Source organism: Girardinichthys multiradiatus, chromosome 13 (genome assembly GCF_021462225.1).
Source record: "Girardinichthys multiradiatus isolate DD_20200921_A chromosome 13, DD_fGirMul_XY1, whole genome shotgun sequence".
In the NCBI taxonomy this organism is placed as follows: Eukaryota; Metazoa; Chordata; class Actinopteri; order Cyprinodontiformes; family Goodeidae; genus Girardinichthys; species Girardinichthys multiradiatus.
In genome coordinates this window covers 32,474,716-32,500,326 of record NC_061806.1, presented here as the reverse complement: position 1 = coordinate 32,500,326, position 25,611 = coordinate 32,474,716, and the positions used below count along the sequence as shown (strand labels likewise).

The following is a 25,611-nucleotide window of genomic DNA, read 5'->3' as shown; positions in this document are numbered from 1 at the left end:
CCTCAGGGTGCTGCTCCAGCTGTAGAGGTCGTCCTTCTGCAGCACCGCGGGGCTCCTGCTCTGCTCCCAGCTGCTGCTGCTGCTGCTGCTGCTGCTGCCGTCCACCTTCCAGGACAGACTCCAGTCTGAGGGGAAGCCCTTGTTGGCCAGACACATGAGGGTGGCTTTCCCCTGCTGCAGCTCCTCACTGGAGGGGGGCAGCACTGTCAGGGTGGGACGAGTATCACCTAGGAGACATATGCTTACATGTGCCCTGGCACTTGTAAGCAACCGGCTTCTCTATGTGGTACGCCTGAAATGCTGCAACAGAAAAAAAGGAATGAAGCACATAAAAGAGATATTTATTTAGGTATTTACTGTTCAAAGTAACAGAATATGGCCTCACTGGGCATGACTTAGACCACACATTTGGTATGTGTGGAATATAAATCGAACAATCTTAGGCTTTAAATTGAATTCATGTACATTTATATGCTATCATATTTTAAAGCCTATTTTAAAGCATATGGGTAACATTTCTGTACCTAGTGTTCACTATGCAATATAAATTCAGTGGTCGTAAAAAAGCTTCTGACAAACTGGAGACAAACAGTCTATTCTATGGAAATCAGCTGTCTGGCATCACTTTCATAAACCCAGCTGAGCATTTCTAAAACAAACATACATATAAATTTATAATTAAGTTTGGTCTTTTCTGACCTCTAACAAAACATTTCTCAAATTGAACTATATACTTGTGAGACCATCGTTATTTTAAATGCTTGCAGGGAAATTTGTCATAAGCAAAAAGTCCATAATAACAAAATAATTTCGACATAAACTGTTTCTAAAAAAACCCCAAAAACAAAAAAAACAAAAAAACTCTTCATCTTTGTATTGTTCCCAGCTCTTGTTGGACTCAGTCAGAGCATTTCCATAGAGATCCACTTTGCATCAGCAGCACCATGCTCCAGTGATCTGGGAGAGTTTATAGTCCTGAGAGTTGAACACTGGATGACTGACAGCTGTCCTTCATCACAACAGAAGACACAGAAATCCTCCTCATCAAAAACATGACTTTGATCTGCGTCCTCATCTGGACTCTCCTCTGCTGCTGCTTCACAGGTAAAGTCCAGAGAATCAAACTCCTCTCCTCTATGAACATCTGTCCCTCTGAAATGAAGCTGACAAAACCATGAAGCTGCTTTATGTTTTTGTCTCTTTGTCCTCAGAGTCCAGAGGTCAAGTCACAGTGACTCAGCCTGCAGCAGTGAGAGCTGATCTGGGAGGATCTGTCACCATCAGCTGTAGAACCAGTCAGAATGTTAAACTTGGGGCCTTCCATGATCAATTCTGGTTTCAAAAGAGAGACGGAGAACCTCCAAAATTAATCATCAAGTTTTCTGATCAGCGAGGATCTGGGGTTCCAGATCGATTTTCAGGCATAGGATCACATTCGGACTTCACTTTAACCATAAGAGAAGTAAAGGCTGAAGATGCAGCAGTTTATTACTGTATGGGTGCTTTTCCATCATCAGCCAGTATATTCACACAGTGAAATATCGTCATACAAAAACCTTCAGTACAGAGAACAGAAACTAAGCAAATTGCTATAGGCCTGATTTCCCAGAAGACATACAACAGATGCAAAAAAAACCAACCATGCAAAAAAAGCATCTGATGGCAGAATGAAGTAATAGAAAAACAAACAAATTTGCCTTCTTCTTGAAGTTCCTGTTAAAACATTTTTTAATAAGTAATATTTCACTGGCAAATTGCTCAGCAGTGGTCAGCAAGATGCATATGTGTCCTGCCTCTCTGCTCCCAGCTGTTAAGAGGTCAGTGTTGATCAGTGTCTGTCCAGGTCTTTCAGAGCCACTGACACACCAGCAGAACAATGAAGATGTTACTGACTCTACTGCTGACCATCCTGGGGCTGCTGGTTCTGGGTGAAAACAGGTTCAATTGGGAATGTTTTTGCAGTGACAAAAAACACTGAAATAATGTGCATTCACAATCACCTTTTTAATTTTTGTCTCAAAATTGTTATTACTACATTTTCTTCCTCTCATTTATCTGATACAAACTGCTTGTCATATTAAGAGTTGATTTTCTGACCTACATGCAGAACCACTCTGACAGGGAGACCATGAAAGTTGTAAACAAAGTTTTATTTTTCTTCAGACTTGGGTTCAGGACACTGGAAACTAGGAACTGGGACTGGACAGGTCTGCGAAGACGAGGCTCAGTTAGTTGAGTGTTTTCTCAGGAAGGTTAATCAGAGAGGCAGTCAATGAGGAAGGAGCTTACTTTTCTGGATGTGGGTAAAAGCTTCGAGGTGGGTTTACGGTTGCGGGGTTCACCTGGTGGTGGTTGGTTTATGAGATCCGTGGGTAATTCTGCTGGTCGGCGGGAGAGCGAGCAGACAGGAGCTTAGAGCGACTTGGTTCGGAAGATGACAACTTGAGGTGGTTTTCCAGTAGCAAGCGATCTTCAATGTGCTGCAGTCATATCAAGGAGGGCTGGATCAAGAACCTGGGTGTAACAGCATCAAGAGGAAGTTTAGGGCAGGGTAATTTCAGGCTTAGCAGGCTAGATTCTTCTAACATGAAACTATGAACTCAGAGGGCTAGGGGTTACCAGCTATGTGTACCATCAGGCGATGAATGCTTGTCCAGCAGCTCCTTTTAAACGCTGCAGCTAATTATCGCTTGCAGGTGTGCAGCAATCAGCTGTGTGCTACACCCACCAGCAGCGGGCAGGTGGGCATAATTAATTATTTCTCAAATAGCAAAACAAAATAAAACAGTTATAAGTATTGCACTGAAATTAAATAGTTTCCTCCACCTAATGTGTTCCACAGTGACACAAACTGATGGAGCGTCATACAAAACCTCTGACTGTTAGAGATACGAGTCTCTGACATAAACAATGCAGCAGAATGTTTCAGGTGTTTTCTGAATAAAACTCACAAAACCTTTGTTTAAAGAAATTCTTAATCAAAAGTGATTTTTGAGTAATTTTAAAACATTACATTGGGGAATCCCAGTCCTTTCACTAAAAATGTTTTACACATAAATGAGAGAGTTTTGAGACCTGACAGATAACCTCAAAGAAAGAAACTATCTCCAACTCTGATCTTTTGACACCATGCATGCTTTATGTATTTCCCTGCAGCAACACCCCTGAATTAAAACTAAAATAACTTAGTGACATTTAGTAGAATGTCAAATAGCAGAACTTGCACACATACAATATCACAGTTGTTCATAGTTATTAGATCAACGTCTTATTTAGACTTCAATACATCCAACAAATGCCCTACGATGGACTGGCGACCTGTCCAAGGTGTACCCTGCCTCCGCCCGTAGACTGCTGGAGATCGGCACCAGCTTCCCCGCGACCCACTATGAAGAAGCAGTATAGAAAGTGACTGACTGACTAGTGGGAACACAGAGGTGATCTAGAAACATCATAAAAACCGCAAAGAACATTTTAAACAATTAATATTCGGACAAATGAACTTGATCTGAAGTTCTTGCAAAATAATTTTTATAACTACTTTAACAGTAAATATTGATATAAGAATAACTCCGAATAGAAATCTGGCGCTCATGAGAATAATCCTGACAAACCTATTAAAATAATCATCATATTGATCCCAGTTCCAGTTAGACTCAGTCAGAACATTTCCATAGAGAGTCACTTTGCATCAGCAGCACCATGCTCCAGTGATCTGGGAGAGTTTATAGTCCTGAGAGTTGAACACTGGATGACTGAGAGCTGTCCTTCATCACAACAGAAGACACAGAAATCCTCCTCATCAAAAACATGACTTTGATCTGCGTCCTCATCTGGACTCTCCTCTGCTGCTGCTTCACAGGTAAAGTCCAGAGAATCAAACTCCTCTCCTCTATGAACATTCGTCCCTCTGAAATGAAACTGACTGAATATAATTTATTTTTGCTTTAGAGTCCATAATCCAAGTGACAGTGACTCAGTCTGAAGTAGCTGTGAGCTCTGCTCTGGGAGGTTCTGTCAGCATCAGATGTAGGACCAACTACGCAGTATATAGCAGTAGCTACTTACACTGGTACCAACAGAGAGATGGAGAAGCTCCTAAACTCCTTATTTACACCACCAGCACTCGAGCGTCAGGGACTCCAAGTCGTTTTACAGGCAGTGGATCAAACTCTGACTTCACTCTGACCATCAGTGGAGTTCAGGCTGAAGATGCTGCAGTTTATTATTGTAAAGGACTATTTGACTCTAGTAAATATGATCTGTTCACACAGTGAAAACCTGTCACACAAAAACCTCCCTCAGCCACACAGAGACGAAACTGAAGTAACTGCTGCAGAGAATGACACACCTCAGTAAACACAAACACAGAGAGAGACAAAGGCATGGCTTTGTCTGATTTAAAGAAATGACATACTTATAAAGATAAGCCCAGATATTTATTCGCCTTGCAATACATAAAAACTAGGTTGTTTCTGAATAATTTACATGAAATGCTTTTCATATGTTTAAATTCTTATTACTATGCAGTATATAACCTCTAGAAGGAGAAACAGAACACAAATCTGACTGAATCAACCTCAGAAACTTCGACCACATTTTGTCAGAGAATTAAAAAAATAATAATAATATTTAAACAGACCAAGCTAAAACATTATTTTTCAAACCAAAGAGGGTATAAAAACTGTCAGAGCAAACAGTAATTCCCCAACAAATCAAAAGATAAATGAACTGAATTCTGACAAAATCAAAGTCAGTTCTGGAAAGTTTTAGTGTTGGTTTAAAAGTGGAGCATGAGAACTTCCAAACAAGTTTCATGTTTAAAAGATGTCAACATGAGTTTAACTTAAACAAAATTATCCTAATGCTGCCTTCTGGTCTGTTTTCACAAAAATATAGATCATGGTTTTTTAAAACTTAAATTTTACATGTACTAAAATTACTACATGACATAATGACAAACATTTTCACAGTTTACTGGATCACTTGAAATCCAGAACCTGTTGAAACAGCACAATATTATAGCAATGCAAGAAAAAAAATCTAAAACAAAATTGCAAATAAAGAAACATTCTGCTCAGGTTACCCCTAGAGCATTTAATCCCCCTGAACATGAATATATGCAGGACAAATCTTTCAGCAGTGAAAAGGAGGCATTATGAGCTGTAGAGCTGAGCTCCATGTGACTGACTCTGTGTGTTTGCATATGAGTCCTGCCTCTCTGCTCCCAGCTGTTAAGAGGTCAGAGTTGATCAGTGGCTGTCCAGGTCTTTCAGAGTCACTGACACACCAGCAGAACAATGAAGATGTTACTGACTCTACTGCTGACCACCCTGGAGCTCCTGGTTCAGGGTGAGACTCTTTACTAGAATCCTGATTTCAGGATGTCATCAAGTTCTTCACAATGATGTTCTTTTGTGATGGAGAAATATTAACATATTAGCCTTGACCTTCAGTTACATTTTCTAAGCCTGATTTAAACATTTCTTCTCTTCCAGGTTCATCAGGAGACATAATCATGAGTCAGTCTCCAGGATCTCTGTCTGTTGTTCCAGGACAGACTGTCTCCATCAGATGTAAAGCCAGTGAATATGTTAGCAATGAGGTAGACTGGTACCTTCAGAAACTTGGAGAAGCTCCTAAACTGCTTATTTACTGGGCATCAAATCGTCAGCCTGGAGTGTCTGATCGTTTTAGTGGAAGTGGATATGATATTGATTTCACTCTGACCATCAACACAGTTCAGGCTGAAGATGCAGGAGTTTATTACTGTCAACATGATGAGAACCTCCCGTTCACACAGTGATACAACGTCGTACAAAAACCTCCCTCAGCTGCAGAGGAACTGGAGAATATGATCCACAGCTGCACTGAAGCAGAAGATGAACATAGAATAATGTTTATAGATTGCAACGATTAATATAATTTTTATTAAAATTATTATTTTCTTTCATAGTATATGCAACTTAATAGGCAGGATCTACAGCCTAATTATATTTAGGCCTAATATTAATAATATTATTATGGAGCAGCAGCTGCCCCCCTTCCGTTCACCACTTTACCTCTACAAACATGCAGCACTCAGACAGCAGAGACCTTTAAATGTTCATTAAAAACTCACATGTTTATTTTGACATGTAAGGCGAGTCATGTTTAAATTTTCTTAAAACCTTTTAGAGAATTTTGTGTTTCTTTTTTCTTTATTTATTTCTGCTTTTCAGCTTTCTGAGTAACTGGATTTCTAATGGGTACGTTAATGTTTTACTGAGGTATTTTGTCTAATAGTTATGTGTCTGGCTTAGAGGAACTTTAGTACAACTTTGTTTTACATGTGTTGTATGAACAAAGTTGATGTATTCTGATCACCATGTTGGTTTATCACACATTCTTAACAAAACACTAAACAGTTCACAGTTTAATCTTTTACTTTGACTGGTCCAAATGCTGATAGTTTTGTATATTCTCTGCTATAAAGCTTTAATAGTAAAAATCACATGACAGAAAAAATCATGAGAAAACTGGAGATAAAAGGGTTTTGAAAATAATAAAAACCCACTTTATCATTTGATTAATGTTAAATAATTATTTAAGATTTAAAAATAGACATTTTAATGAATATAACATTTAATTTTATCAGCACCATTCTTCATTGATAAACTTATCAAAAGGAACAATGTTCTTAGAAAGCTTATAAATCAGCCTCAACAGATGTTCCTGCTTGTCTTCAATTAAGGAACAAGAGAACTGGAAATCTTTTTTTCTTTGACAAGGTTACAATTAAGAACAGAAAAAAATATCTGTGGCTGATTGAATGTGAATAAATTCAAAGGCAAAATAGGAGTAATAATTTGTAATTTATTGTGTTTTAATAGAACTTAAGCTTCTGAACAAATAACAGAGATTCTGATAAAAAAATCCAACAAAGATTTTCTAAAGCAAGTGATCTGTAGCAGAAAATAACATTAGAAAATCCATGAATCAGCTCAGGACTGGGAACACTGGTCTCTTCTCAGTGTCTCTGTGACTGCAGTCTGGGAGCCCTGGGTGGCCTCACAGGTCACAGAGCCCACCTTCCTCCACTGGTCTGCAGGGAGCCTCAGGGTGCTGCTCCAGCTGTAGAGGCCGTCCTTCTGCAGCACCCCGGGGCTCCTGCTCTGCTCCCAGCTGCTGCTGCTGCTGCTGCTGCCGTCCACCTTCCAGGACAGACTCCAGTCTGAGGGGAAGCCCTTGTTGGCCAGACACATGAGGGTGGCCTTCCCCTGCAGCAGCTCCTCACTGGAGGGGGGCAGCACAGTCAGGGTGGGACGAGTATCACCTAGGAGACACCAATTAAGTTAGAGAGCAGGAACCACACAGCTGTTAATCAGAAAGTAGATACAGGAACATCTTTACTGTGTGAGAAATGACTTTTTCAGTTAAACGTCTTTATCTGCTCCACCAGTCGCTCCCTCACACACTGTTTCACTTCCCTTTAAGGAGCCTCTCATGCATATCAACACAGAAAGAAACTTCATAAGTTTACTTTAAATGAATCAACAAGAATCTATGAAGAATCAATGTTACTTGAAATCTAAAATACACTTTTAAGAAATCTTAAAACTAGATTTCCACATTTATAAAATACATTGTGCTGCATTGTCTTTTACAAACTAAATTTACAACTCTAAAAAAAATGTTTAGTGGAATAATTTCTGTAAAGATTTTTGGTGCATGAAATATTTTCCCTCTAAAGTAAAATTGTGTTAGAACATTTTGTAAATAATTTAAAACTAGATTTATACTAATACCCTTTCTATGTTAATAACACAGATTATAATTATGATCTCTTTAGCTTGGCTGAATCTCTGATTAAATTAAAAAGTCAAATGAACTGAAACCAATCTTAAACATATTACTAACATACTGCTATTAATATACACGTATTTACTATTCCTATAGTTTCAACAACATTAATTGATTCTAACAAGTTTCTCTGACTTGTTCTTCACCAAGATGAATATTTATATTCAAATTAAACTTATTGTAGTAAATGTTTTCTCTTCATCCAACATCAGATCTTTTGGTCCAAAGACAAACTCACTATATAACATTTAATATTAAATGTAGTAAAAAAACTTACTTCCAACATCCAGTCTGGTTCCTCCACCGAACGTGTACCACAGTGATACAAACTGATTGAGGCGTCGTACAAAAACCTCTGACTGTAGAGAGACACGGCTCTCTGACTCCGACACAAACATATTTGCCAAAGCTTTTATTTGTGGAATATTATCAAGTAGTATGAAAATAAACCAACAGAACATGTAGTTTGGATTGTAAACATATAGATTTTAGATCTAAATATTTGAAATAATTTATTATGTTTGACAGAAATGGTGTCAAACATCCCTGTAGTCAGTTTAATGAAAGTTTCTGGTTGTAAACCAGTGATCAACTCTGTCAAAATGTGTTTGATGCATAAATACATTCTAATACTTACAGGAATTAAGCTAGAATAAAAATATTTTATAAAACATTTAATTTACAAGTGGATCTCAATAAATTTAAATATTTTTAAAAGGTTCATTTAAGTAATACAGTTCAGTGAGTGAAAAAAATAATATAGATTAATTACACAAAGAATTATGTTTTCAAGCCTTTATGATTTTCTGCTTATAGCTAATGAAAACACAACATTTAATTTAATGGAAGATTAGAATATAATGTCAGACCAATAAAAAACAAAAACTTTTTAAGGTTAAATGTGGGCTGAATGAAATGTATGTTTAATATCTGCTTCAAGGTTATTTTCTAAAGGTACATTTAATTTGACAAACAGAACACATATCTACGGTGGCCGGGGGGTGCAAAACACTTTTACAAGTACCGAAACAAATTTACATTTCAGAAAACAAATTTACATTTCAAAAAACACTTTTACATTTTAGAAAACAAATTTACATTTCAGAAAACACTTTTACATTTCAGAAAATCAACCGGAAAGGGAATGTACCAACGCCGAGGCTGACCCGGAAGTCAGCCACAGGGCTGCATCCTTCGAAGGACGTATTTGTTGGCCGATTACGTTACAGCGCGGCGACAAAGGCTGTCCCAATTCATGAATCATTCCGAGCAAATGCTGCCGACAAAAGTGTCCTTATTTTGCCAAATTTGAAGGATGGGTCGTGAGTATCCTTCGCGGCCCATCATTTCCCATCATTCATTGCGGGTCGAAGCGGATTGGTCAAGCAGGGGAAGACATGGCGGACCATAGCAACAAAAGCTGTGAGTAAATTGTGGAAAATTACACTTTCTGTCACACAAATTAACTTCTACAATGTTTTTAGTGCGGGAATATAACTATGTAGACGTGAAATATCTGCTTGATTTATCTAGACATCGCTTAATTTCAAACGTGCTCCGACGTGTTCGGAGTTTTCCGTTCCCGGCGTAGTAACCGGCTCGCCTCGCCAGCCCTACCGGCGGTGAGGTGAGCTAGCCCGGTAGAGATCTGACCGGACTATCGGCACTAAGCTCCCGCTGGCAGTCATCACAGTGAACGTTTAACACAAGTGATTTCTAACAGTTTATGTTATTATTTTAATTGTTACTGAAAATCAATTTAATATTTCAGGTGATATTAAGGTTAACCAGAATAAATGGACAGTTTTATGTAATCCAACTGTATCGCTGGAGAGTGTGATTGAGAATAAATAAGCTTTTCAATATTAATTTTTAATGAAGAAATTTGCTATATGTTTTAAAAGTTTATTTATAATTCAGTTAGCATTATAATTTCTGATTCCAGGTACAATCCAGAGACAATCATGTTCAGGTAAAAAATATGTTTGATTTAACTAGCCAATAAACAAAGAGATAGCAACTTTATGGCTAATGTATGTCGTCATATTTTATTTATATATATATATATATACATATATATAAACAACAACTTTAAATTTTAAGATAGATGGAAATTACAAAGTATTTGATCCCTTTGGCTGGTCTTAGATAATTATATAATAATGCAGTGTTTTTGGTGTATTAGTATCTTCTTGCTTTGATCACTTAAAATATCCAGAAGCATGCCTTAAAAATAATGTGTTTTTCCATCTCCATTCTTCCCTTTTCTAGACCAGACCCCTTTACTGCAGGATCAACCTGAGTGTCCCAGTCCTGAAACGCTTCTTCAACCAGGAGGACACCAGGCCTGATTTTCGGCTGAGCAGGAAGTCTCTGGCAGTGCTGCTTAATCTTTTGCACCAGGATAGGCAACATGGATGGGTGCTACTATTGAGACCTTGGTTTTTCTTTTCTTGGTGGCAAGTGGCACATCCTACAGAGTGGTCTGCAGAGTGTTTGGGATGCCTCGCTCTACTGTCCATCGCATCGTCCACAGAGTTACAGAGGAGATGGTGGCTATTCGTCACCAGGTCATCTACCTTCTAAAGACCCCTGAGGACTTCAGGCAGTGTCCCGTGAGTTTGCAGGGCTGGCACGCCACAGAGCTTTTCTTAAAGCTGTGGGTGCAATTGACGGCTGCCATATCCACTTCAGGTGTCCAAGCAGCCCTGATGGTCAGTGCTACAGGAACAGGAAACTCTTCCCTTCCATAATACTGGTGGCAGTTTCTGAGAGCCATTTTATTGACACGTATGTGGGCTGGCCTGGGTCAGTGCATGACTCTAGGGTGCTCTGCCACAGCCCACTGTACAGTTTATCCTCCTCCAGGGCATTTTATCCTTGCTGGTGGAGGGTACCCATGCCTCCAATATCCACTCCCCCTCATTACTCCCTACAAGAGGACAAGACAAGGTGTGGGAGCCCAGCGCTTTAACAGCCATCATTCCAAAGACAGGCTCTATAATAGAGCGTGTTTTTGGAATGATGAAAACCAGATTCAGGACCATCTTCCTGACAGCACTGGAGGTGCATGACACCTTTGTACCTCATGTAAGTTTTGACCTAGATCCATTTTATATATACATTATACATAATATATACACATATATGCACCCTCTTTTAAATTGTTTTCAGGTCATAACAGCATGCGCCATCCTCCACAACGTCTGCCTTGGTGCTGGGGATGTCATGGCCCCAGAGGATGACCCAGAGGAGGCTGTAGAAGAGGATGAGGGTGAGGTTTGGACTGAGGCAGGCAGTGTTGCTCTCTGGCGGGACCAGCTTTCAGCTGAGGTGTCTGCCCTGGAGGAGGTACCACCAGAACATGACTACTGTGTGCAGCCAAGTATAATATTATAGATGTGATTAATTTTTGAGGGATATAACTAATTGTAATATTTTGTGAGCACCATCTTCTAATTCTGCATTTTTCCGATTACCTCTTAGTGATGTGGCAGCCGTCAGTTCAGCCAGCCCTTTAAACCCACTTGATGGACGATACCGTGGACAGTGGAGAGAGGAATCATAAACATCTGCAGACCACCTGTGTGATGCTTCGCTCACCATCCAGAAAGACAAACCAAAGGTCTCAGTTGCAGCATCCAATCCATGTCTCTGACCTTGTGAGAGATTTAGCCACACCGCCAGAGACCTTCTGTTCAGAAAGACATCTGCCTCTTTGTTCTGTTGAAGAGGTTTTTCCAGGAACCGGTCACTCAGGTTGATCCTGCTGTCGCCATTGTAAATACTTGTACATAGTTTTATTTTATGCCTTTTGTCTTGTAATCTTTATCTGTTTGAATGTTTTCTTCCCTCATTCTGTTTAAAGTGCTGTTTGTATTTTTCATAATAAATTCTGTTTATAACTTTAAATGAAGTTGATGTATTGTTAGATCAAATGTAAATAACATTAGTGACAAAAACAATTTTGAAATTTATTAGAACAGCTTAAAACTTTAAGAAACAATCTGAACAAAACTTAATATTTCTTATGTAGCATCTTATTTTGGTGCCATTCTTTGAAAAACAGTTTGTCCATTCTCTGTGCCCTCATGTCCTCCTTGATCAACTCCATCATCTTTGTCCCTCTTTCTTTTCTGACCCCTTCCTGCTGGCTCACTGTCTTTCTTCTCCATCTGGTTGCCCACCGCTCCGCTTGGCCCTGGAGTGTCCTCAGGGATGGAGGCAATTAGGACAGGAGGTGTTGTGGAAGACCTCTGTCCCAACACCTCATCCATAAGGACAAACCAGGGCCAAGTAGCAGCAGTGGGCTTTTCACTGACTCCCTCTCCTGACCCTGGATATACAATCCTAAAGTTAGACGGAAGAAAAAAAAACAATTGACTAAACAGAGAAACCAACAAGACTTTTAGAAATATTTTTTTATTTGTGTGACATGAGAACTTCTGAACATAATCTAAATTCTTTTTTTTTTTTTTTTCAAATTGTCCCACATTGTTTTGGCCTGCAAAGGGGTTGACCTTCCCCTGTTGTTCCATCTTCTCCAGAATTGTCCTAAACCGAAAGAATTATGTTAATCACTGGATGGATATTTATGAAAGTTAGAAAGATAGGAGTTTATGAAACTGGACAGAAACTGACTGCAAAGAATGTTGTTATTGTACCTCCAAGCCACGGTGGCTGAGTTTTTAGCCACCTTTTTAGCTCCAGTAAAAAGGTGGTCATTCTCACCCCTGAGCTGAATAAACTGGCCTGTCTGCTCCTTTGTACCTAAAAAAACATATGAAAATACCAAAAAAAAACAAAAAAACATCTTGCTTAGTATCAGAGCAAAAATAAAGCCTTTTTTAATTTCACATTTGTCTTAATTTGAGGAAAATATTAAAATATTTCTATGCAAATGTCTAAAACAAGCTCTTTCAAAATTTTCACTTCTTTACTGAGATTCACTTACATTTGGAGGTGTTTTCCTCGTCGGGTTTACCTGGAAACAGAAATTATAATGTTAACTGTCAGTCAGTCATTTTCTACCGCTTATTCCATAGTGGGTCGCGGAGGAGCTGGTGCCTATCTCCAGCAGTCTATGGGCAAGAGGCAGGGTACACCCTGGACAGGTTGCCAGTCCATCGCAGAGCAACACACAAACAACCATGCACCATTCATACACCTAAGGGCAATTTAGAGTTACCAATTAACCTAAAATGCATGTCTTTGGGAGGAAGCCAGAGTACCCGGTGAGAACCCACGCATGCATGGGGAGAACATGCAAACTCCATGCAGAAAGACCCCAGCCGGGAATTGAACCCAGGACCTTCTTGCTGCAAGGCAACAGTGCTACCAACTGCGCCACCGTGCAGGCCCTAATGCTAACTGAATTATAAATAAACTTTTAAAACATATAGCACATTTCTTCATTGAAAATTTATATTGAAAAGCTTATTTATTCTCAATCACACTCTCCAGCGATACAGTTAGATTACATAAAACTGTCCATTTATTCTGGTTAACCTTAATATTACCTGAAATGTTAAATCGATTTTCAGTAACAATTAAAATAATAACATAAACTGTTAGAAATCACTTGTGTTAAACGTTCACTGTGATGACTGCCAGCGGGAGCTTAGTGCCGATAGTCCGGTCAGATCTCTACCGGGCTAGCTCACCTCACCGCCGGTAGGGCTGGCGAGGCGAGCCGGTTACTACGGTGGGAACGGAAAACTCCGAACACGTCGGAGCACGTTTGAAATTAAGTGATGTCTAGATAAATCAAGCAGATATTTCACGTCTACATAGTTATATTCCCGCACTAAAAACATTGTAGAACTTAATTTGTGTCACAGAAAGTGTAATTTATTTATGCTTTTTCCTGGTATCAACAGAAAGATGGACAAACTCCTAAGCTGCTCATTTATCGTGCTAGCACTCGAGCATCAGGGACTCCAAGTCGTTTTACAGGCAGTGGATCAAACTCTGACTTCACTCTGACGATCAGTGGAGTTCAGGCTGAAGATGCTGCAGTTTACTACTGTCATTGTTACCATTACATCAACAGCCAGTGGGTGTTCACACAGTGAAAAATTGTCATACAAAAACCTTCCTCAGTCAGGCTGAACTGAAACTGAACTGCAGCTGCAGAAATTGATTCTGTTCAGTGAACAAACTAAAACACACATACAGGTTTTAATCCAGTAAAATTAATAGAGCTTTACCTTTTGTTTTTATTACACAAACATAAGAAACTCATTAAACCTTCAAATTAAAATTATTCTAACTACAGTTTTCAAAGATTTGTCAAAAATCAAGGCTGAAGCAGTTTGAGGCAGCTTTACAATGACACACAATAACCTTTGACCTTTATGACCTCTGCCTCACAGTGGTTTAAAACTGATTTTACAGTAGTAACAGTGTATTAATTTCCCACCGAGCAAACTATTCTGTGTGAAACACATTACAAACATTCATGAAACAGTTTAGGAGTAAAAACACATGGAGGAAACATATCTTATAGTTAAAGATGATGAAATTTGTAAAACAATCTCAAATTTGTAGTTCATCCTGGAGGCAGCAAATTAAACAGTTTCATAAAGACTAGATTTAAAGTGTAATTTAATTTAAGCTTCCACAGTACCAACATTTTAATGTTTTGATTTATGATTTATGAATTTTTAACTGTTCTTTGAACTTTGCTGCACACAAACTAACCTGACTGCTGTAGAGAGCAGTGGCGATTGCTCTAAGACTGCAAGGGAAGCTCAGCTTCCCCTAAAATGTCAAAAAATAAGTGATCAAATATATACTGTTGTGTGTACATGTCATTGACTAAATATGCGCTACAACGCGCTCAACTTTTGTTCAGAATCAGCTTCTTATCACTAGTAACGACACGACTTTCCTCTCACTCATTCCCGCAGCTTCACAGTGATTTAAACAGTGAGTTCAATAGCGAAGCAAAAATGCTGGGCTTTGTCCCGCCCATCGGACGCTCAGCGTCTCTGGGGGTCTATGGGGCAGTGGGCTGGCCTCAGCTGGCCCGGACGCTCAGCTTCTGCACGCTGATTGGATGATCTGTCTGAGGCTGAATCCCTTTTTGATTGACAGCGAAATGGGCGAATCAGCGATCTTGAAGTCGAGCTTCCCCTCCTTGAAAGACCAGCATCCGCCACTGGTAGAGATTATTTCACTGTGAAACACACACACACACACACACACGCTCAACTTGACACAAAGTTCATAATATCATTAGTCCTTTAATAACACCAATTATGTATCATGAAGAAGCGCGCAAATGGATAAACATAATATGTAACCTTTCAACATGTTTTCAATGTTGCCGTAACAATTTGAAAGAAAACGCCAGATTATATTTTTCAACTAGAAGTTTGGTCCCACCATGGCTCAGTGTTTAATGTTTATCCTATAATCAGATGGTTTTCTTTCTTTGATGCAACATCCTGCAGTGTCTGGAGAAAAATCACAGCATGTAACGAGAGTAAATATGTAAGAACACATAACAATAAACCTCCTGGAATCTGTCTATTCTTGATCAAGAACAAACACAGTAAGTAAAAAAATGTTTCACATGATTTAAATCCTAAAACATCAGTTAACATTTCATATGACACTGGGATTAATGCTAAAAAATCTTTCAGTACTTTTGTAACTCTTTTTAACAGTTGAGAACAGTCCTGTCAAGAAATTCCAGTTCTTTACAATGGAAAATATTCACTAAAAAATTTTAACCCAAATGTTTTATGATAAAAAAAAAATGCTGCATAACTTTAAATATCAGAACCACAAAACAATGAAAGGTTTTGGACTTTAAATAGGAAATGAGAATATTCAACCAACTGTTTGAAATATATTGCAACGCCTTAGAGTAAAGAGCTGTATTGTAGTTTTATTTTATTATTTTTGCTTTAATATGACACAAATGTCCTTTAAAATAATAGCTAACCTATTTTCTCCTCAAACTATCACAGCTAGACTTCTGCAGAAGAAACTCTCAATGGTCAAGTATACTGTTCTGGTAATTTGAGTGAACTTTGTAATTGTGGGTTTACCAACATATTAATATTGGGCACGTTTTGCTCTTATGCCCACAGCATGAGGTCAGAGACAATGAAGGTTGTGGCGAAAATGCAAAGAGGACCATGAAGTAACAACATGACCATTCAGAATGTTTTTAGCTCTGAAGGTTTAGTCTGATATCAACAAAAGGATGGACAAAAATGCTAGCTATTGAGCACCAAGTCTTTTTACAGGCAGTGGATAAAACTCTGACTTCACTCTGAACATCAGTGGAGTTCAGATTGAAGATGCAGCAGTTTACTACTGTCAGAGTGAACACAACGTTGCAGAGAGTTTCATCAATGAAGAAACAAAAGAATCTCCCATTTTTGAAAGCTAACATAATTAGTGCTGGTAATTTATTAGTTTAGTCAGACAAGATAAAGAAAACTCATTTTATTTTGATGATTTGTTTCAAAATATCTCAATATGAATCATAAAAACAAATTTTTTCATATTTTATTATAATCGAAGACGAAACTGTATGTGAAAGCTAGAACAACTGACAATGATCTTTGACCTTTATGGTTTCTGAATTACATACAATGCATATAATGGGCAACAGGTGTGGACACATATTAGGCAATCCTGTACTGCCATTCTGGGCTTCACCTATTTAGCAATGCTCTGTGTCAGTTGTGTTTCCCTTGTGTTTTACTGTTTTACAGCAATTTGTATGTGTATTTTCAAGGGAAACTTTGTCATTTGTCTAGTGTCTTATGCACTGTCCCTGTTTTAAATAAATATATCTGAAAATCTGAAAAAAAAAGACCTGTTTAATATCATAAATTTTAAATATAAAACTCAGACATCTATCTGAGATCAACTCACTGTCTGAATTAATGAAGCTATGGTCGACCTCCATCATTCAATAACGGATTCATTTCTATGCTGTATTTTGTTTTGGATTTATTTAGTTTTTACCATTTAAAGATTTCGACTCAGCAGTAAATAAAGAATATAAAAAAAACAAAAAACTAACCAGCATTTTTCTATTTCCTAATAAATGCATATATAAAAGGTGAGTTCCTACGTTAGTTTAAACGCATAAAATATCTTTATGTTTCACCATTTTATGGATTAAAATCTCTTTAAAGATTTCAACATATTTCTTAGAAAGATTGAAATTTACTTTCTCCATTTTCACTGACATTCACTTTGAATCATCATAAAACTTTATTAACTAACAGACTTTAACCATAATATATAGAACAAGAATCTAAATCCTGATGTGACCAGGACCAGAGGTTCCTTCCCATCTTGATTGAAGTAATGAAGAACAGTGTGAACATTTCTCTCACTAAAATACAAATCAACATTTGTGGCTGATTTGATCTTTATGGACTCAAGGGTCAAAACAGAAGTGATGGTTTATATTTTATTGTTTTAAAAATGAGGGAGCTTTAAAAGAAGAAACAGGAAGTTTGAAAATAAAATCTGACAAAAAACATATTTTAAAGTCAGTACACTTAAAAAAGGAGCAGAGTAGAAAAAAACATGAGCCAAGTTGTTACTGGGAACACTGGTCTCTCCTCAGTGTCTCTGTGACTGCAGTCTGGGAGCCCTGGGTGGCCTCACAGGTCACAGAGCCCACCTTCCTCCACTGGTCTGCAGGGAGCCTCAGGGTGCTGCTCCAGCTGTAGAGGCCGTCCTTCTGCAGCACCGCGGGGCTCCTGCTCTGCTCCCAGCTGCTGCTGCTGCTGCTGCCGTCGTCCACCTTCCAGGACAAACTCCAGCCTGAAGGGAAGCCCTTGTTGGCCAGACACATGAGGGTGGCCTTCCCCTGCTGCAGCTCCTCACTGGAGGGGGGCAGCACTGTCAGGGTGGGACGAGTATCACCTAGGAGACACCAATCAGGTTAGAAGACAGAAACTAAAAAGCTGTCTCTCAAACACCAATGACTTTCTAAAAGATTTTCTGCCAGATGTTTTTCTGCTCCAACAGTTACTGAGACACATTGTTTCACTTCACTTTAAGGAGCCTCTCATGCATATCAGCACAGAAACATCATAACTTTACTTTAAAAGAGTCAACAAGAATCTATGAAGAATCAACATAACTTGTACCTAAAATACATCTGATACACTTTTAAGAAATCGTAAAACTAGATTTCCACATTTATAAAATACATTGTGCTGCATCGTTTTTTACTAACTAAATTTACAGCTCTAAAAAAATGTTTAGTGGTATTTATATACTGCTATATTAATAACACAGATAACAAATATGACCTCCTTAGCTTGTTTGAATCTTTGATAAAAGTAAAAAGTCAAATGAACTGAAATCATTTCTAAACATAGAATTTACATTATTATCTTAGTTTCAATAACATTCATTGATTCTAACAATTTTATCTGAGTTGTTCTTCACTATGATGAATGTTTATATTCAAAATAAAACTTTCTGCAATTAAACTTTTCTCTTCATCAGACATTTTGGTTCAAAGACAAACGACATCACTATATAACATTTAATATTGAATGTATTAAAAACTTACTTCCAACATCCAGTCTGGTTCCTCCACCGAACGTCAACCACAGTGATACAAACTGATTGAGGCGTCGTACAAAAACCTCTGACTGTAGAGAGACACGGCTCTCTGACTCCGACACAAACATATTTACCAAAACGTTTGTTATTTGTGGAATATTATCAAGTAGTATGAAAATAAAGCAAAATAACATGTAGTTTGGATTGTAAAAATTTTGATTTTAGATCTAAATATTTAAAAGAACTCATTATTTTTCACAGAAATGGTGGCAAACATCCCTGTAGTCATTTTTAATCAATGTTTCTGGTTGTGATCCAGTGATCAGCTGTCAACTACAGGAAAAACCCCTGAATAAAAATATCACATAAAACATTTTAATTTACAAGTGGATCTCAATAAATTAAAATGTTATTGAAAAGTTTATTTATTTCAGTAACTCAGTTCACTGAGTGAAGCACATTACATATAAGTTAATTACACAGAGACTGATTTTTTCAAGCCTTTCTTTCTGTTAATAATGATGATTTTCTGCTTAAAGCTAATGAAAACACAACATTTAATTTAACAGAAGATTATAATATTAAATCAGATCAATACAAAATAGAATATGTTTAATACATAGGTCTTAATGACAATTATGTTTAATATCTGCTTAAGGCTGTTTTTTTTTTTTTAAGTTAAGTTACTTTTAATCTGACAAACAGAACACACATTCCATTTCACTGAGATGTATCTGTATGATTGTATTTTGCAGTATAAGTTATAAATTGTAAAAGACTGTAAAAAATGTAAAAAAAAGACCTCGGAGAATCTGTTTTGTATACAACAAAGCAAAATATCTAAAATATATAAGGACGCATGGAACTTGATTGATCCCTTGATAAATTACATAGATCCAAAATCCCTGTTGGAGTCAGTCAGAACATTTCCATAGAGATCCACTTTGCATCAGCAGCACCATGCTCCAGTGCTCTGGGAGAGTTTATAGTCCTGAGAGTTGAACACTGGATGACTGACAGTTGTCCTTCATCACAACAGAAGACACAGAAATCCTCCTCATCAAAAACATGACTTTGATCTACGTCCTCATCTGGACTCTCCTCTGCTGCTGCTTCACAGGTAAAGTCCAGAGAATCAAACTCCTCTCCTCTATGAACATCTGTCCCTCTGAAATGAAGTTGACAAAACCATGAAGCTGCTTTATGTTTTTGTCTCTGTGTCCTAAGAGTCCAGAGGTCAGGTCACAGTGACTCAGCCTGCAGCAGAGAGAGCTGATCTGGGAGGATCTGTCACCATCAGATGTAGGACCAGTCACAGGGTAGATGATGGAGAAGATCAGTTTTGGTACCAACAGAGAGACAAAGAGTCTCCTAAACTGATTTTCAGTTATGGCAATCGGAAGGTTGCAGGAACTCCAGACCGTTTTTCTGCCAGAGGATCAAACCCTGACTTCACTTTGACCATCAGTGGAGTTCAGGCTGAAGATGCTGCAACTTATCATTGTAAAGGTGAATTCCAGATAAACGGTCAACTTCTGTTCACACAGTGAAAAAACGTCATACAAAAACCCCCTCAGTCAGCAAGAACAGAAACCAAACAGAGTTTGATTCAGTTCACTGAGTAAGCCCTCATACAGCCATCTACCCCCCCCCAACACACACACACCACACACACACAGTGTAAAAAAACACAGTTTAGTTTCAGAAAAAGGTAAATACACAGAATCTCTATTTATATAATTAATAAAATAAGATATATGGGGACTTTGTTATCACAGCCTTATAATTATTTGTAGGTGGCTTTGTTTTCAGTTGCTGAAAGATCCTATTTACATCTTCCTATTTACATTTTTCAGAGAACATCTTTCAGCGCTTGGCACCCATCTTCACTGAGATCACATGAGCCATGTGAGATTCCCTCCACTTCAAACGCTCCACCATTATCTCAGTACCCAAGAAACCCACCATCACAGGATCAAATGTCTACAAACCTGTTGCCCTGACAGCTGTGGTCATGAAATCCTTTGAGCGACTGGTGTTGGAGCCCCATGCTGGACCCCTTGCAGTTTGCTTACTGGGCAAACAGATCGGCAGATGATGTGCTCCAGGATCCTGTTTGTGGACTTCAGCTCAGCCTTCAACACCATAAACCCTGACATCTTCCACCAGAAGCTCATCCAGCTCAAAGTCCCGGCCTCCACCTGTCAGTGGATCACCAGCTTCCTGATGAACCGGCAGCAGCAGGTGAGGCTGGGGAGCATCTTCTCCCGCACAAGAACCATCAGCACCGGCGCTCCCCAGGGGTGTATTCTGTCCCCACTCCTCTTCTTTTTCTATACAAACGACTGCACCTCAGCGGACCCGTCTGTGAAGCTCCTGAAGTTTGCAGATGACACCACTGTTTCTGGACTGATCCAGGACAGTGATGAGTCTGCATACAGACAGGAGGTGGATTGGTTGGTACACTGGTGTGGTCAGAACCACCTGGAACTTAACCCACTCAAGACTGTGGAGATGATGGGGAACTTTCAGAGAACACCACCCCCACACACTGCCCTCACCATCCTCAACAACACTGTGTCTGCTGTCGACCACTTCCAGTTCCTAGGAACCACCATTTCACGAAACCTGATAGGGTCCTTACACATAAACAATGTTCAGAAGAAGGCCCAGAAGAAACTGTTCTTCCTGAGGCAACTCAAGAAGTACAACCTCTTCCACACCCCCATAATTCAGTTTGTCCTGTCTTCATCCAGTGTTGTTTGGCTCGTCCACAAAACAGGACAGGTCCAGATGCAATGAACAATCAGGTTTGCAGAGAGAATCATCAGGGCTTACCTTACATCTATCCAGGACTATTACAGGTTTAGGGCAAGAAAAAGGGCAGCTAAAATCTCTGTAGACCCCATGCACCCTGCACACAAACTGTTTAGGATTTTACCTTCTGGTGGCGCTACAGAGCACTGTTTACTAAAACCACAGAGCTGTTTCTCTGATGAACACTTGATAGTCAGAGTTCCAGAACAACACTATGCATACTTGGACTTATTTCACATTATATTCCATTTTAAAGCCAATTGTGTGTATATGTACATTTAAAAAGATATTCTTTAGCATTGAGAGCAAAGTGTACTAGAGTCAAATTCCTTGCTTGTCTGAACAATCGTTGCAGTAAAGCTGATTCTGATTGTTTAACTTAAATCCATTTTACAGCTGGCTGTTCATGTTCTGGTCAAGATTAGGATGTGAACACATTCCTGTGTTTAATAATCTGTCAACTCATAAAATAATCTTCCTACTTGTTAATCTTCACATCTCCAAGGATATCTCTCAGATTTAACCCTAGAACTCTGCTTATCAGGAATATAGTGTCATCATATCACAGAGTGAACTATACGTATTTAAAACAGGCCAAACAAAACCGAACAGAAACCAGAATCTCATTAAGGTGCTGCTATAAAACATGTGGTCATATGAAATTATGTTATATTGCACATGAAATTGGTTTTAGTCGCTTAGAGATGATTAAATCCCTGTGACCTTGTTATGTTGGTTTCTTTAGCAGGTTGATGTGAGTTGAAGCATTTTCAGTTTGCCATCTTATTCAGTAAAATTCATTATCATTAAAAGTTTTTGAAGATGCCATAAATTAACATCAGTTTATTTTTCCTTTAGGTTTTACGTTTCATAGTAAATATTTAATCCCTGAAAGACATTGACATATAGTGTTTAAGCTTCTGCAATCAAATAACTGGAAATTGTATAACAAAAATCATCAATTGAACCAAATAACACTGAATGTCAAATTCCTGTGAAAACAACAGTTATCTGTCTACAAGCAGCAGCTTATTTTACTGGATGGTCCTTGATATATAGATGTCTACCTGTCAATGTTCAGGAGGAAACATGCTGCTAGTTGAGCTCCATGTGACTGACTCTGTGTGTTTGCATATGAGTCCTGCCTCTCTGCTCCTAGCTGTTAAGAGGTCAGAGTTGATCAGTGGCTGTCCAGACCTTTCAGAGCCACTGACACACCAGCAGAACAATGAAGATATTACTGACTCTACTGTTGACCACCCTGGAGCTCCTGGTTCAGGGTGAGACCCTTTACTAGAACCCTGATTTCAGGATGTCATCAAGTTCTTCACAATGATGTTCTTTTGTGATGGAGAAATATTAACATATTAGGCTTGACCTTCAGTTACATTTTCTAAGCCTAATTTAAATATTTCTTCTCTTCCAGGTTCATCAGGAAACATAATCATGACTCAGACTCCAGGATCTCTGTCTGTTGTTCCAGGACAGACTGTCTCCATCAGATGTAAAGCCAGTGAATATGTTAGCAATGAGGTAGACTGGTACCTTCAGAAACCTGGAGAAGCTGTTAAACTCCTTATTTATTATACATCAAATCGTCAGCCTGGAGTTTCTGATCGTTTCAGTGGAAGTCAGGCTGGAACTGATTTCACTCTGACCATCAGCAGAGTTCAGGCTGAAGATGCAGGAGTTTATTACTGTCTGCAGGATTGGAGCTTACCGTTCACACAGTGATACAACGTGGTACAAAAACCTCCCTCAGCTGCAGAGGAACTGATCCACATCTGCACTGAAGCAGAAGATGAACATAGAATAATGTTTATAGATGGCAAAGATCAATATAATTTTTATTAAAATTATTATTTTCTTTCATAGTATATGCAACTTAATAGGCAGTATCTACAGCCTAATTATATTTAGGCCTAATATTAATAATATTATTATGGAGCAGCAGCTGCCCCCCTTCCGTTCACCACTTTACCTCTACAAACATGCAGCACTCAGACAGCAGAGACCTTTAGGCCTAATATTATTATTATTATATTAATATTATGATAAAGTCCCACTTTATCATTTGATTAAGGTTAAATAATTATTTAAGATTTATAAATAAACTTTTTAATTAATATAAATTTAATTGTATCATCACAATACATCAAAAGGGACAATGTTCTGGGTGGCCTCACAGGTCACAGAGCCCACCTTCCTCCACTGGTCTGCAGGGAGCCTCAGGGTGCTGCTCCAGCTGTAGAGGCCGTCCTTCTGCAGCACCCCGGGGATCCTGCTCTGCTCCCAGCTGCTGCTGCTGCTGCTGCTGCCGTCCACCTTCCAGGACAAACTCCAGCCTGAGGGGAAGCCCTTGTTGGCCAGACACATGAGGGTGGCCTTCCCCTGTTGCAGCTCCTCACTGGAGGGGGGCAGCACTGTCAGGGTGGGACGAGTATCACCTAGGAGACACCAATCAGGTTAGAGCACAGAAGCTATAGATACGTTAAACAGCAGATACTGGGACATGGTTACAGTTAGGGAAGATTTTCTATAATAAGAAGTTTCTGCCAGGTGTTTTCATGCTCCACTCGTCACTCACTGACACAAAGTTTCACTTCTCTTTAAGGGTTTCAGATCAGCACAGATAGAATCACCAACGAATTTGATTAAAGAATCTCAATCTACTCTTACAATTAAAATAAGAAAATGGAAAATCTTCTGAATCTTATATTTACAGATTTGGTCTAGTTCAAGTTCTAATTTATCTTTTTAGTACCAATCCACCAAACTGGTTAACAGTTGGGAGCAAATCATTAAATATATAGTGTAATAACATTAACAAACATACCAAGCCTACTCCTGACGATTATTTTAGAAGCAACATTTGATGTAATTTGCACATTAAATAATTAATGTTTTGCTTCATCTTGAACTGCGACTCTGCAGTTTGTTTGGTGTAAGGAAGAAATTAATTATATTATACAGTGTTCTGCTTTCTGTAGAAGAGAAAAAAAAATGTAGTTTCAAAGATTTTAAATTTGGTATTAAACATGAAATAAACTTACTTCCAACATCCAGTCTGGTTCCTCCACCAAAAGTCCACCATAGTGATACAAACTCACTGAGAGACACGACTCTGACTTTGTCTGATTAAACTAAACCTACAGGCTGAAATTAAACCACTAAATCAAACCAACAACGGTTTATACCTCAGATAAATACTAACTTGTTATACTCTTCTTCTAATTTGGGATATCAAATAACTTCCGTATCTTAGAGCTTTCTTTGCAAACTGTTAAATAATGCAGCTTCAGTCTTTGAAACAATTAAAATATTAGAATCAAGTCCCCAAAAGAGAGCAGCTTTATATATTACTTCCAACATCCAGTCTGCTTCCTCCACCAAAAGTCCACCACAGTGATACAAACTTATTGAGCCGTTGTACAAAAACCTCTGACTGTAGAGAGAAATGACTCTCTGACTGTAACATTAACAAATTATAGAGAATGAGAATCTTTTAAAAAGATGAAAATATTCACCTTTGGCACATGAATGTAATAATTAAACCCCACACACTTTTTTAACTTATTTTTGTGTTGTTTCTCTTCTGTTTTTATTATTTTTGCTAGCACAAGACTGATCAGTATGGCCTTCAGCAAACATTAAGGTTAATATTAGTATCTGTTGAATTATTTTGCCAAAGTCTTATGACAAATGTGCTTATAAACCCTAAATGGTGAGGTATGCATTTCTCTTACTTTGATAAAGTCTGAAATGTAAATTCACCAATCAAATTGATATTTCCTCATATAAGACCTAAGGGGTCTGTGGACAAAACTTTTTTCCTCGAACCAGAAGATTATCTGTTTTCATTAGCATTTATTTAAAAAGGTCTGCTGAAAATTATTGATATCCATGCAACTACCTATCCATCATCTATACCTGCTTGTCCTTGCAGGGCAGCTGGGATAAGCAGGTATATCGCCTCTCACCCATTAGGTGAGAGACAGAGTCCACCCTGCACTACTTACCAGTCAATCACAGGGCAACACAGAGACACACACACATACCTAAGACCTATGTTTTTGTCTCTTTGTCCTCAGAGTCCAGAGGTCAGGTCACAGTGACTCAGCCTGCAGCAGTGAGAGCTGATCTGGGAGGATCTGTCACCATCAGCTGTAGAACCAGTCAGAATGCTTATGTATCAACAGAGAGATGGACAAACTCCTAAGCTGCTCTTTAACTGTGTGGGCAAGTGAGTCTTAGGGACTTCAAATTGTTTTAAAGATTTGGATCAAACCCTGACTTCAGTCTGACCGTCAGTGGAGTTCAGGCTAAAGATGCTGCAGTTTACTACTCTCCGAGTTTTAATGTCATCAGGTTGATAACAACGTGCCATTTTATATA

General features: G+C 38.6%; 1 long non-coding RNA gene and 7 gene segments (V, D, J or C); 4 read left to right on the top strand and 4 right to left on the bottom strand.

Annotated features, from left to right (window-relative positions):
• Positions 1-57: 57 nt before the first annotated feature.
• LOC124879222 lies at positions 58-3,735 on the bottom strand. Of its 2 annotated transcripts, none has more exons than XR_007040977.1 (3): positions 3,615-3,735; positions 2,290-2,514; positions 58-300 (listed from the first exon to the last, which is right to left on the bottom strand). It is a non-coding gene; the product is annotated as an uncharacterized LOC124879222 (long non-coding RNA). The 2 variants fall into 2 exon arrangements; XR_007040978.1 differs by lacking the exon at positions 3,615-3,735 and adding an exon at positions 2,620-2,679.
• Positions 3,708-4,292, top strand: LOC124879208. The segment is given in 2 exon segments: positions 3,708-3,862; positions 3,952-4,292. Coding segments are annotated over 2 exon segments (378 nt in total).
• An 885-nt stretch (positions 4,293-5,177) lies between these two features.
• LOC124879219 lies at positions 5,178-5,840 on the top strand. The segment is given in 2 exon segments: positions 5,178-5,352; positions 5,499-5,840. Coding segments are annotated over 2 exon segments (360 nt in total).
• Positions 5,841-6,852: 1,012 nt separating this feature from the next.
• On the bottom strand, positions 6,853-8,240 carry LOC124878720. The segment is given in 2 exon segments: positions 6,853-7,315; positions 8,120-8,240. Coding segments are annotated over 2 exon segments (453 nt in total).
• Positions 8,241-17,314: 9,074 nt separating this feature from the next.
• LOC124879221 lies at positions 17,315-21,650 on the bottom strand. The segment is given in 3 exon segments: positions 17,315-17,748; positions 18,407-18,438; positions 21,645-21,650. A coding segment is annotated over 1 exon segment (258 nt).
• LOC124878719 lies at positions 19,303-19,949 on the top strand. The segment is given in 2 exon segments: positions 19,303-19,519; positions 19,627-19,949. Coding segments are annotated over 2 exon segments (375 nt in total).
• Positions 21,651-22,431: 781 nt separating the features above from the next.
• LOC124879218 lies at positions 22,432-23,060 on the top strand. The segment is given in 2 exon segments: positions 22,432-22,496; positions 22,643-23,060. Coding segments are annotated over 2 exon segments (360 nt in total).
• A 301-nt stretch (positions 23,061-23,361) lies between these two features.
• On the bottom strand, positions 23,362-25,603 carry LOC124878718. The segment is given in 3 exon segments: positions 23,362-23,663; positions 24,270-24,350; positions 25,522-25,603. Coding segments are annotated over 3 exon segments (465 nt in total).
• Between the last annotated feature and the right edge of the window lie 8 nt (positions 25,604-25,611).